This window comes from Zootoca vivipara, chromosome Z2 (genome assembly GCF_965207765.1).
Source record: "Zootoca vivipara chromosome Z2, rZooViv2.hap1.1, whole genome shotgun sequence".
In the NCBI taxonomy this organism is placed as follows: Eukaryota; Metazoa; Chordata; class Lepidosauria; order Squamata; family Lacertidae; genus Zootoca; species Zootoca vivipara.
Window position 1 is genome coordinate 35,885,443 of NC_142585.1, and position 13,242 is coordinate 35,898,684.

At 45.4% G+C, this 13,242-nt stretch overlaps 1 protein-coding gene across 1 annotated transcript; it reads left to right on the forward strand.

Moving 5' to 3' along the window:
• Positions 1–397: 397 nt before the first annotated feature.
• Positions 398–12,996, forward strand: GTF3C4 (general transcription factor IIIC subunit 4). The gene is made up of 5 exons (XM_035102194.3): positions 398–919; positions 5,085–6,908; positions 9,387–9,517; positions 11,340–11,428; positions 12,184–12,996. Exons 1-5 carry the CDS (start codon positions 518–520, stop codon positions 12,246–12,248), a joined length of 2,511 nt encoding a protein of 836 aa, XP_034958085.1. The 5' UTR covers positions 398–517; the 3' UTR covers positions 12,249–12,996.
• Positions 12,997–13,242: the final 246 nt, after the last annotated feature.

Below are 13,242 nucleotides of genomic sequence, written 5' to 3' on the forward strand. Positions count from 1 at the left end.
GTTGTGAGGGCAAAATGGGGAAAAGGAAAAGTAGGTGAGGTATAAATAAAAGCAACATAAAATAATAGCGTAACCTAGCAACGCCTGGATAGCCACTCCTTTTGTTCTATATTTTTTACGCTGGTTTTAATGTATGTACATCGCTTTGAGTTGCCCTGGTTAAAAACAAAAGCGAGTAACAATAACAAAAATTAAAACTAATACTTGGTTAAAGCTCCCCAGGGATACTAAACAAAATAATACCGTAATTGCCTTCCTCTGCTAAGACCAAAAAACACCCGCACTCTCAAAAATCCAAATTCGTTTTCTCAGGCACCAAATTAGACACCCCTCGAACGGGTTATCCCTCCCCACCATACGCGCGAGAGATAAACTAAGGTCCTTCCTCGCAGGCCACACTACGCGCGGCGGCGCATGGGCGCTCTGTGCTCGGATGGTGGGCAGTGACGGTTGGCCGCGGTGGAGCGTCGCGGGGGGGCGGGGGAGAGGGTCGCGCGGCCTCTAAGGCGGCGACAAGATGGCTGCGGCTGCGGCGGCTGAGGGAAACTCAGCGGTGGAGCCGGCAGAGTCGCCGCTGACGGAGGGGAACGACGACGAGGAGGCCGGTCCGCCTCAAGAAGAGGAGGAGGAGGAGGAAGACGACGAGTCGGCGGCGGGACCGAGCAGCGGCAGCGCGGGGTTCCGCTTGACGGCGGTGCGCCGTGAGCCGGCAGTGCGGCTGCAGCACAGCGTGAGCGGTGTGGAGCCGCTGGCTTGGTCCGAGGACCACCGCGTGTCGGTCTGCACAGCCCGCAGCATCGCCGTCCTGGAGCTGCTCAGCGACGTCCAAGGCGGCGGCGGAGGAGGTGGAAGCAGCGGCGCTGACCTCGTCATCCACCGCACGGCCGTGCCGGCCCCCTCCGCCGCCTGTCACCTCAAGGTGGGGAATGGATGGCGACCGCTGCAGGGTGGGATGGGCAGCCGCGCCTAGGCATGCACGGCGTGTGCATGATCAACCAACGGAACCCACCGCCACAGGATGCGGGGGTGTGTCTGTTTTAAAGGAGTTCGCTCTCAGTAGGCTCTCAGTTAAGCGCAGCCTGTGCTCTCAAATGACATAGAGTTGGAAGGGACCCCCGTGATCATGTAGTCCATGGGTAGGCAAACTAAGGCCCGGGGGCCGGATCCGCCCCAATAGCCTTCTAAATCCGGCCCGCAGACGGTCCGGGAATCAACGAGTTTTTACATGAGTAGAATGTGTGCTTTTATTTAAAATGCATCTCTGGGTTATTTGTGAGGCATAGGAATTCATTCTCCCCCCCCAAAAAAATAGTCTGGCCCCCCACAAGGTCTGAGGGACAGTGGACTGGCCCCCCTGCTGAAAAGTTTGCTGGCCCCTGATGTAGCCCAACCCCCTGCAGACCTTGCTTTTTCTGCATGCAGACCTTGCTTTTTCTGCAAGGGGATCAAGGTAGCTTAACATGGTTCTTCCACTCTCTGCTTAATGAAAAAAGTTAAATAAGCGATCCTTATTCTCACAGTAATCCAGCATGTTAGGTTAGGCAAAGAGACAGAGGCTGGCCCAAGCCGCATAAAGCCCACAAATGAGCTTTATGTGGCTGAGTGGTGATTTGAGTCTTCCAGATCCTAGTCCAGGGTTAGGGAACCTCAGGCTCAGGAGCATGAATGTGGCCTCAGGCCCCACTCAATCTGGCCCTTGGAACTCTCACTAGACTACACCCCCTATTCAGGCCACACACCCTCAGATATCCTACTCCACACCCTTTTTTTTTTTGCCTCACTGAAATGTGCCTTCAAACTGCCTCTTGTCTGGGTAGAAAAGTCAGATAGTTGAAACCTTTGATATTTGAATGACTAGAACATGCAAAAGTTTTGTTGTTGCTGCTCTGCCCACTTGTCCTCTGGCCCCATCTACCACTGCCATATCCTCCCTATGAAAGGATGAGAAAGGTTTCCTGCACCTCTTCCATAGTCCAACACCATCCACTTCACCACATGGTAGATCTCCTGGTAGATCTCTGGGTGGTTTGCAGTAATGCTGGAAGGATTTTAGGTGTTTTAACAGAAGCAGTGAAAGGAGTCCCACCCTTTGCTACTAATGAAACGAAGAAACTTTGGGTAATCAGAAGTGGATTTTGGGGTAAAAAGTTAGGAATTCTTTTCATTTCCTGACTCAGATTTTATTGTGCTTGCCTTCCACAACATAGTTGGTTTGGTTGATTAACTCAGAGTTCTATTTTTTAAAAATAACTAAAACAAAGTAGATCCCACAAACCTGAAGTCTGTGCACCTCTTTGCTTCACATATCTAGAACAAGGCATGGCCAGCATGTGGAACTCACTGCTGCAAGATGTGGGCATGACTGCTAGTCTCATTCTTGAATGACTGGGCGTGGGGAGAGATGGTAAGAAGGCTCTTAAATGAAAGTCCCTCCCTCCTGCTCATGTCAAATGACTTAGTCAAATCAGGAATGGGAAACTTACTGCTCTCCAGATTTTGCTGGTCTACAGCTCCCATCATCCCTGACCATTTTCCAATGTGGCTGGGACTGATGGTGATAGGAATGCAATGGCTTCTGTTTCTGGGCCCTCTTCAAGGGCCCCAGGATATCAGAAAGTTTTAATCCTCTCATATGAAATGGCTCATAGGTTACAATCACCACCTGAACAGGTTTGGCTGGCTGGGAATACCTGGCAGGGCCTTTTCTTCAGCAGCTCACGGCTGTAAAATTTGCTCCCCAAATAGGATTAGATTGGACCAATCCCAGTTGACTTTTAGGCAGGCACATAGCTGCCAAGTTATCCCTTTTTTTAAGGGAAATTCCATTATGCTGAATAGGCTTCCTCGCGAGAAAAGGGAAAACTTGGCAGCTATGGGCAGGCAGCTAGAAATGTTTTTATTTCATCTGATGTTCAGCAGTGGCTGATTGGGCGGTTGATATTCTCATTCCATTCTCCTTGCCTTTTTAGTCTCTGAATGATTCTGTTAACAGTGTTTTCGTTGTTGTACTGATTTTCAGTGTGTCACAAACTGCTTTGTCCTAAAAGGTGACATAAAAAATTTATTTATGAAAAAAGATAAGTAAAATAAAATAAATTTGGGTGGCCACTGTTGACAGGAAGCTTAACTCCATAGATTTTTAGTTCAATCCCACTGACACTTTCTTACTTTCTGACAAGGACTGGACAGATTCATGGAGGATAGGGCTATGGGGTCATGTTAATTGCCTCTGAACTTCAGGTGTTAAGGACAAACGAGGTGATTGTCTTCATATCCTACTTCTGAGTGTCCTTGGCTTGCTTGCAGCAAGAAACAGAGGAATGTATCCAACTTGTTGTTGTTTAGTCGTTTAGTCGTGTCCGACTCTTCGTGACCCCATGGACCATAGCACACCAGGCACTCCTTTCTTGCACTGCCTCCCGCAGTTTGGTCAAACTCATGTTCGTAGCTTCAAGAACACTGTCCAACCATCTCGTCCCCTTCATGGATCAATGCCTTGTCGTGGCGAAGGGGCTTGAATAACTCAGAGAAGCTATGAGCTATGCCATGCAGGGCCACCCAAGATGGACAGGTCATAGTGGAGAGTTTTGACTAAACGTGATCCACCTGGAGAAGGAACTGGCAAGCCACTCCAGTATCCCTGCCAAGAAAACTCCATGGACAAAGACAACAGGCATATAAAAGTATCCAACTTAGTTCTACTTAAATTTAGGTCCCCTAAAATGAATGTATTTTAGTCCTATCTGCTTTTAAGGTTTTGTTTTTTAAAAAAAATCAAGCAGTACATTAATTTTATGAGATAAATAAAATATGAAATAAATTTATCAGTGTCAGTGAGTATTCTGAGTAGAACTAAGTTGTAATAAAATCCAGAATGCTGAATTGCATGGCATTGGGTCTGATCCAGGAGGGCAATGGCTATGTTTTTACAAAGCCAGAAGGAAATGTGCTAAAAATAACAGTTTGTATTTCTATCATTTTATATTACTTTGATCATTGTTTGCCTCTTTATGGAGCAAAAGTGGGCAATAAGAATAAGTAATAATAATATTCTCCTTTTCTCATAACAATAGAACCCAATGGGGTCATGCAATAAAACAGAATGGTGAGAGATTCAGGACAGACAAAAAGAGGGACTACTTAAAACCATGGAATCTGCTGTCACATGGTGTAGTGATGGCCACTTACTTGGACTGCTTTAAAAGGAGATTAGTCAACTTCATGGAGAATAAGGCTATCAGTGACTACTTGTCATGATGGTTATATTACCTCCAGGCTCAGAGGCTTCTGAATACTGCACCAGCTGCAGGGGAACAATGACAGGAGGTAGCTATTGTGCTCATGCCTTAATTGTGGGCTTCTTGTAGGCTTTTGGTTGACTCCTGAGGGAAAGAGGATGTTGGACTAGATAGGCCAGGGTGGTCCAACATGCAGCCCAAGGGCCACATGCAGGCTTCAAGGCCTTTTTTGGTGACCTTCAGCTATATTTGACGCCCTCCCCCAGCCAGGTAAGTGAGGAGCTGGGCTTTGGAAAGGAAGCTTGAGGTCTTTGACAGGGTCCTAGAGTCCTCCTTCCTCCAACCCAAGCCTAGTTAGGGATTTAGGAAGGAGGTGGGAGAGCTCTAGAGCCCTGTCAGAGCCTCTAGAACCCTGCCAGAGCCTCGCACCTCCTTCCAAAGCCTGGCACTTCACTTAGCTGGCTTATAGAAGTCAGTGTAGGGGGCTGGTGGGGTGCATCAAATTTTGGCCTTGTTCCACTCATCCCCACATGACAAGGAGTGCGCTGCTCACAGTCTCTGTGTCAAAGTACTACTGCAGCCAACTTGGTATAAAAATTTGGACCTCTCTAAGATAGGCCTTCAGTCTGATTTTACTGGGCTGCTCTTACTGTATTTAATGCTAGAGTGTTCAAAGCTGTGGCAAGAGCTTGCTTGATCAGATGTTTGCACCAGTATTTGATAAAATAGGCTTTTGCTAATAGTAGCTCATTTATATACCTTTAAGCTGCTACACAAGCCTTAATTTTGAACAAGCTAGTAAAATGTTTAATTGTTATTTTTTTTAACACACTGATTCTTTTTCAGGTTGGTTCCAAAAATGAAGTTGCTGAATGTAAGGAAAAGTTTGCCAGTTCTAAGGATCCAACCATGAGCCAGACATTAATGTTGGACAGGGTGTTCAACCCCGAAGGGAAGTCGCTGCCGTCCATGCGAGGCTTCAGATACTCCAGTTGGTCTCCACTGGGCTGTGATGCAAACAGCAGGTGCCTCCTGGCAGCATTAACCATGGACAACAGGTTGACCATCCACGCTAACCTTGACAGACTTCAATGGGTGCAGTTGGTTGACTTGACTGAGCTCTATGGAGAGCGCCTGTTTGAGAATGGCTACCGGCTTTGTAAGGGTGAGGGTCCCAGGGTGGATTTAGGGGACTTCTCCGAATTCCAGAGAAGGCACAGCATGCAGACCCTGGTGCGCATGGAATGGTCTGGAATCTGCACCACCCAACAGGTGAAGCATAATAATGAGTGTCGGGATGTGGGCAGCGTGCTGCTAGCCGGAATCTTTGACAATGGCAATATCGCCATCTGGCAGTTCCAGCTCCCATTTGTGGGCAAGGAATCAATCACATCTTGCAATACTATTGAGTCAGGAATCACTTCCCCCAGCGTATTGTCATGGTGGGAATATGAGCACAATAATAGGAAGATGAGTGGTCTCATTGTTGGGAGTGCTTTTGGACCCGTTAAAATCCTCCCCGTCAACCTTAAAGCAGTCAAGGGCTATTTCACCCTCAGGCAACCAGTGATTTTGTGGCAAGAGATGGACCAGTTGCCTGTACACAGCATCAAGAGCATTCCTCTCTACCACCCATATCAGAAATGCAGCTGTAGCTTAGTGGTGGCCGCAAGAGGATGCTATGTGTTCTGGTGTCTTCTTTTGATCTCCAAAGCAGGTTTAAATGTCCATAATTCACATGTTACAGGGCTCCACTCTCTCCCAATCATTTCCATGACAGCAGACAAACAGAATGGGACTGTCTACACATGCTCTATTGACGGGAAGGTCAGGCAGCTGATTCCCATCTTCACGGATGTTGCATTGAAATTTGAGCACCAGCTGATAAAGTTGTCTGAAGTGTTTGGCTCTGTGCGGACTCATGGGATTGCAGTGAGCCCGTGTGGAGTGTACCTGGCGGTAGTGACCACAGAAGGCATGACCAGTGGCCTCCACCCTATCACCAAGAACTACCAGGTCCAGTTTGTGACCCTTAAAACATTTGAGGAGGCAGCAGCTCAGCTGCTAGAATCATCTGTCCAAAACCTTTTCAGGCAGGTTGACCTCACAGATCTTGTCCGCTGGAAGATCTTGAAAGATAAGCACATTCCACGATTCCTACAGGAAGCCTTGGAGAAAAAGATTGAGAGCTTTGGGTCCACATATTTTTGGCGCTTTAAACTGTTTCTCTTGAGGATTTTGTACCAGTCACTGCAGAAGGCTCCCTCTGAGGCCCTGTGGAAGCCAACCCATGAGGACACAAAAGTCTTAATAGCACATTCCCCTGGGATGGGCAGCAGCGAAGAGCAGCAACAAGACAAAGGCACTTCAAAACAGGGCAGCAAGCAGAATCCAAGCGACATAATCCGAGGAGCAGATGTGGATGATCAAGCAGATGACTCTCTTGTCTACTCCAGTGACATAGGAGGACGGGAGCCAATGGAAGATAAGCTTCTTGAAATCCAAGCTCAGATTGAAGCAGTGGAAATGCATTTGACACGGGAACATATGAAGCAAGTGTTGGGGGAAGTCTACCTGCACACATGGATTACGGAGAACACCAGCATTCCCACGAGGGGAGTCTGCGACTTCTTAATGTCTGATGAAAGTTATGATGACAGGACAGCACGGGTAAGTGCATCCCAGCATAAAAGCTGTTGGGTTGCAGTAGGATAGCATGGTTTAGTTTGCCCTATCAAATCCTGGTTTAAGAAACCAGGATATGCACCAGCTTCATGTATGCACATACAGCCCCATTTCTCTCATTTCTCTTCTATCTTTGTGCCATCAGCAAAACAACCATAGTTTCTTGTTATGTGTTGACAAACAAACCACAATTCAAAAGCCAACTGTAAACCTTGGTGCATATTAAAAATTTAAAAAGATGGTCTCTGATCTGGAAAAGTCAAATGCTACTGTGTCTAGATCATTGGTGCAGGCCTTCTGATGCCCTTCAGTGTTTATCTGTCCTTACTCACTAGGCAGATCTGGTAGCACTGACTGTGGTCTTGTCAAAGAAAGCAGGTCCCACCTGCCCATATTAGCAAGTTATAGTTTGGATTCCTAATAGTTCATGAGGGTCTGCCAGAGGATCACAACTGCTGTTACTGGCTTCTGTAAATATTGTGGACTTGTTGATTAGATCTAATGCCAGATTCATCAGGGAGCAAGGGGGAGGTGCTCTTTGCTAAGGCCAGAACTACCACAAACAACTCTGCGTCACTCCCCTTCCGTGACGATTCAAACTACCATCAACTCACCTGCCTGAGGAAAGAACTGTGTGGCAGGAGCGGCCTTGTCCTGCTGGCCTGGGCATTATCTGATCCTAAATTTGGTCTCGTGGGGTTGGGGTGGGAAAGGGTTGCTGGTCCCCCCAAGACAGGTGGCACCTGTGTAGACAGTCTGTAAGGCAGAGGAGACTGCTTACTTATGCTAAACTGGACTGTGAGCAACTTTTCTTGAAACCAACTTGTAAGCCACTTTTTCACAAATAAACTGCTTTCAAAACTTGTGAGTTACCCAGTGGTATATTAATATCCTAAATAAAATCAGTAAATATTTGTAGAAGTCAAAACATCACACTTTTCAGGAGGGAATGCTGGGGCCTTCCCCTGCTGCCTCTCCAGTTGACATATGAATTGTAAAATCCTTGGGGCAGGGGACCTGACCTTTTGCTTATGTATTATTTATTTATTTACTTTCATTAATGTATTTATATACAGTCCTTCACAATATTCAGCTTTGGGTGCTTACAGTATAGTTTAAAACATAATAGTAATAAAATATGCAATAAAACCAAATGAAGGTAACAAATAACATAATTAGCAGAATACTGGCAGCCCCCCATTTACGCAGGGTTATGTTCTGAGGCACTGCACATGTTGGTGAAATCGGGTGTAATTGAAACCCATCGGAAAAGCCTGCAAACGCCATGTTCCACCCCTGCTCTCCCCTCATCCCACCCTTTTAGTGATGTTTTTATGACCTTTCCAAGTTACTTCCAGGTTCGGTGCGATTCCTGTATACAGAACATGAGCAGACATACTAAATGTGCATAAACAGGGCTGCCTGTATACAAAATGGCAAACTGGAAAGTAAAAAAAGACTTCAATTCCAGTGGTTTTAAAATGTATATTCCTTCAATTATGATCTTAAGGTACAAACCATTACAGTGTCTGGGAGAATACAAATGTATGAAGCTGATGCCTTCTAGATAATAAAGTGGGGGCCAGGTAAGCTTCCTTGAGGCTGAAGCAGGCAGCAAGGCTTACTTGGATTCCCAACACTGAGATTGCTGCCAGGTACCAGGGGAAGGGTGCAGGTGGCCAGGAGGTTGGCATGGTGTGGATGCAACGAGTCTGGTGCCTGCACCATGCCAACCTCCCTTCTTCCTCTTGTTAACTAGCAGCAACCTTGGAATTGGGAAGCCAGGTAAGCACTACCACCCTGCCCTACTGACCACTCCTGACTTCAGGAGAGTTCCCCAGCTTGGGGTACCCTAGATGAAGAAGCCTTCTCTTTTGTTTCCTTTTTAATCTGTGATGGTTGCAAAACTCTTAAGAGCCACAGCAAAAGATCTTTCTGTTTGGTTGATGTGGGAGCAGGTGGTCCATAGAGCCCTGCCTCCATTGATGGTTCTACATAAATAACAATTGTGCCGTTCCGTGGTTGCCACAATCCTGTATTTTTCTGCAGCTTCCTAAGTAGCTAAGACTTGAAACTCTGCTGACATAAGAAAGAGTGTTCAAAAATATTTTATCATGTTCTCTTGAGTGGTAACATGCGCTTTGAGCTAAAGCTCCTCTCTTTTCGATTTACCTTCAACCATCAGTTTTCTTCCGAAATGCATGGGGGGTTAGGGCAATTAAGTTCCTCAGACTACCTGAGCGGCATGCGGAGAAGTCATTCACTCTGCGTTTTGCATGCCTGAGACGCCTTTGTTGCTTTTTCATTCTGTTGTATTCCGTTTTAAGCAGGGCTTGGGCTTTTGCATCTTGTGTTCTTCAGAAAGCCCGCCTCACAACTCCTGTGAGATTTCCCCACCTTTCAGCAGGCAGCTGTCTCTTCCTATAAGTGCTGCTACTGACTGCTGCTGCTGTGTGTTCCCAGGTGCTGATTGGGCATATCTTAAAGAAAATGAACAAACAGACTTTCCCAGAGCACTGCAGCTTGTGCAAAGAGATCCTGCCGTTCACAGATCGCAAGCAGGCAGTTTGCTCCAACGGACACATTTGGCTCAGGTAAGCCCAACTTCAAGCAAGCGCTGTCAAGTTCCCTTCTTTCTGATTTAGCCAAGTGGAGGGAGGGGGCAGGTGTTTATCAGTGGCTGTGAAATGCCTTTCTGCATGCCGGGGGAGCAGAGAGTTGGAATCATGTTGATCTCTGCTTGCCTGAGAAAGTCTGCAAACAGGCAGGGTGCTTGCTTGCAAGGGCTGGAGAAGTACAGTATGGCTCTTAGGCAGACAGTTTGAAATTCCTTTACAATGCTATTTCTGCCTGTTGGCAGTTGTGTGCCTGAGTGCCTAACTTTTGCCACTTCCTTCATTGCCATCTTGTTCACAACAGACACCAGAATGTGGTGTATCACTTTTGAGGTTCCTGGGAGGCAAGTGGGCATTCAGCACCCAGAGGTGTTTCCCAGCCTGTGCTATTTTGGACAGACCTGTAAATCTACACACCCACACACCCCTGAACTGTCTTTAAAATTGTGTCAGAACTTAAAATGGTTTTAACTTTCTGCTTGCTTCTTGGTGTGTGTGAAATGTGTTTTATCTCAAGAAGCTACCTTGGCAGCCTAAGATGGGCTGAAATGAAGGGTATAGATTCATTAAATTGAAAGAAATTAGCCAAAGGGATAGGAATCAGAATCTGACCATGAAACTACAAGTGCTGAAGCTGAATATTGAGCCTATTTGGAGTATTTCATCTGCCTGTGCTCAAGTAAAACTTCATTGGAGAATTGTTTGTAGCTGCCAGATTGATTTGAAACCTGTGGTAGATCTGACCAAATGGATTCTTTTCCACCAAAGTTTCTGCCATTATAGACTTGTAAGCCTTTGGATGTGCTGTTGAATCTTGGCTGTTCTGATTTGAAACTAGTGTTTCCCGATTGCCTCCCTGACAGTGATGTAGTATTTTTTGATACAGTTTCCCAGTATTTTCATATGTACTCGTTTTAAAAACTTTTGTATACCCCTAAAAATGTATGTATAAACCAACAATGTGGTAGTCTCAAATACTGGTGGGTGGGCAACGTGGCCAGTTAGTTTCAGTAAGGTGGGTAACTGGCATCACTACCTCAGATTATGCAGGATAGTTCTACCATGCCAACAGTGTTTGAAAAATACAGTAATGTCATCTGATTCATTATTTGGTGTGTATTTGCTAAAAGATGCTAACATTCTGTGCCCAGGCCATCAAAACTGATCTTGAAGCCTCAGGGCAGAAGTAGTGGAAATTTTGCTTGACAAAATTTTGAATTTTGATATTTGAGAGCATATCATTGTAGCTACAGATTTTTGAGATTTGAGAGCATATCATTGTAGCTACAGTGGTTAAATGTGTTCTTTTCCCACTTTATAGGAGAGCTGAATTATGTGTCTTGCCTGCTTTCCTGCCCAGTCATGGAATTCCTATTTTTCCTGTACTAGTCTTGGATAATCTGATTTGCTTTCATTAGTTGTATTCTACATTTACATCCAACTGGTGATTTCTGTTTAGAAGAGTTTGGATTTAGACTAAGTTAGTTCATCTTAGGCCCCACTGAAATTATTGGGCAAGTTACTCATTACTTGTCCTGTTTATTCCCATGGGAGCAGTATTTCCTTTCTTGGTATCCTTTCTTGAAACAGGGCTAGGGGACCTGTGGAGCTCCCAACAACCCTGACAGTTGGCTCTACAGGCTGTGACTGATGGGAGTTGGAGTCCAACAGCATCTGGAGGGCTGCATGTCCTCCAGCTATGATCTGAAGGGTGGCACAGATGGCATTCTGAGAAGCATCTGATCCTTTTAACCACAAAGGCCTTTCCATAATTATTTTCCCACTTCTGCCACTTCTACAGGTGCTTCCTTACCTATCAAGCCTGCCAAAGCCTGGTGTACAGAAGATGCTTGCTTCGTGACAGCATCGCACGGAATCCAACCCCAGAAGGTGAGCTCTTTCCTTTAGACCTAGGAGTGGATGATGCGGCAGAGTCTGGATGAGTTTCTGATCTGGGCAAAGATGCAGGCTCTGCATTGATCCACCCTGGGCACCTATCAAGCATTCCTATCAGCTGGGCGAGGGCTAAACACCCCAGATATTGATTTACCTTGACCTTTTTGTTAGGTCATAGATTCTCATTTCTCCATTTCAAAATCCACGTGAGATTTCATTCCAGAAGCTGCATTTCTTGGAATGGGGAGTCATCTTTTTGTGTGTCATAATGAGACTGAAGTCATCCATGAAAGAAAGGGCAAGAAGATCCCAAGTTGCATACAATGCTGTTTATTTGGTCCAGTATGTTTTGAAGCAAATCTTTGCTCCCCAATAACAGTTTACATGTGTGAAGAATATTTGCGACCACAGAACACTCTGCTTTGTGGAGCCTCCCCCTACCCTAACCCCCAGATGATTTTCTTCAAAACACTTTAGACAAAATAATTACCGTATTTTTCTGTGTATAACATGCCCCCTATTTTAGGGGACTCAAAATTAAGAAAATGGGATTGCCCCCGTGTATAAGACTACCCCCCTTTTTAACATTATTTTTTAGTTTAGAAACCTTGAGTTATGTACGGAAAAGTACGGTAGTATCCTGTTTACTGTACTGTGAGGCATTTTCCCCTATTGTCTCATGACTAGCCTTCTCTTTCGTTATCGCCTTTCCTCATTAGTTCTCCAACAACCTGTTTTCTTATTTTCAGATCCTGATTGGATCAAGAGGTTGCTGCAGGGGTCTTGCAGTTTTTGTGACTCTCCCGTTTTCTAAAGAACAAGATTGAGAGCCTGATGTATTTTTTTCCAGCGCACAAAGCACCACTCTAACCCTGGAAACTGCCTGAAGGTGCAAACATGTAAATTACCCAGAAAGGAACTTTTTAGTAGAAGACAGTGAGCTGGACATGCTTAGTGGTCCAGCATCCCATTTCAAACCTGAGAGGAAGCAGAAAAGCCTTCTGTTGGGAAAGCTTCAGCACAGACACTTTGGAAACAGCTCTGACTCATCCCAGTTAAGCATTGGTACTTGACTCCTTTCTTTTCTTGGCAAGTAGGGTCTGGAATTGGAGAAATACACCGGTGCTGACTCCACACCACCCTCCAGCCCACTTCATTTGGCCATAGGATGCTTTTCTTGCAAAGGTGGAATCCCAGCAGTGGGGGATACCACTGCTGCTGCTGCTACTTCTACTACTACTTCATAGGTCAGCAGGATTTGAGCCTACTTTTACTCTTTCATTCATTTTCAAACAAATGTTTAAAACTGTGCCAGAGACAATTAAATTTTTAGAAATAACATGCAGGTTTAAGAATATTTTTTTAAATGTCCTGCATGCCCATTACATGAGGGTGAAAATCCTGACCATTTCACACCTACAGAAGTTGGCAATCAAGTCAGTGGCTTCTTATAGGAAACATTAATCCGCCTGTGCCAAATGTGGAATGGTAAGTTTTAAAAGGCTAATCAAGTTATTTCACCAATGGAGCATGTCATACTAAAAGCATCAGCATTTTTGATCAAACTCTTCTTGCCAGTGAATTTGTTCCCCCTTGCTCAGTTCCCCCTTCTAATCGCATAATCCCCTCCCAAATTTTTGCCAGTGCCTTTTTTTTTAAAAGCAACAGTTTTGCTTGCCAGGAAATCTTCTTCTTCCTCCCATTATAGATGGATACATTATTTGTAGATGTTGGCTTCAGCAGTCAATATGTTAGAAATTGCAACCAGGCAAATGTCTAACTATCCCACCAGAGTTCTGCGGTCATTC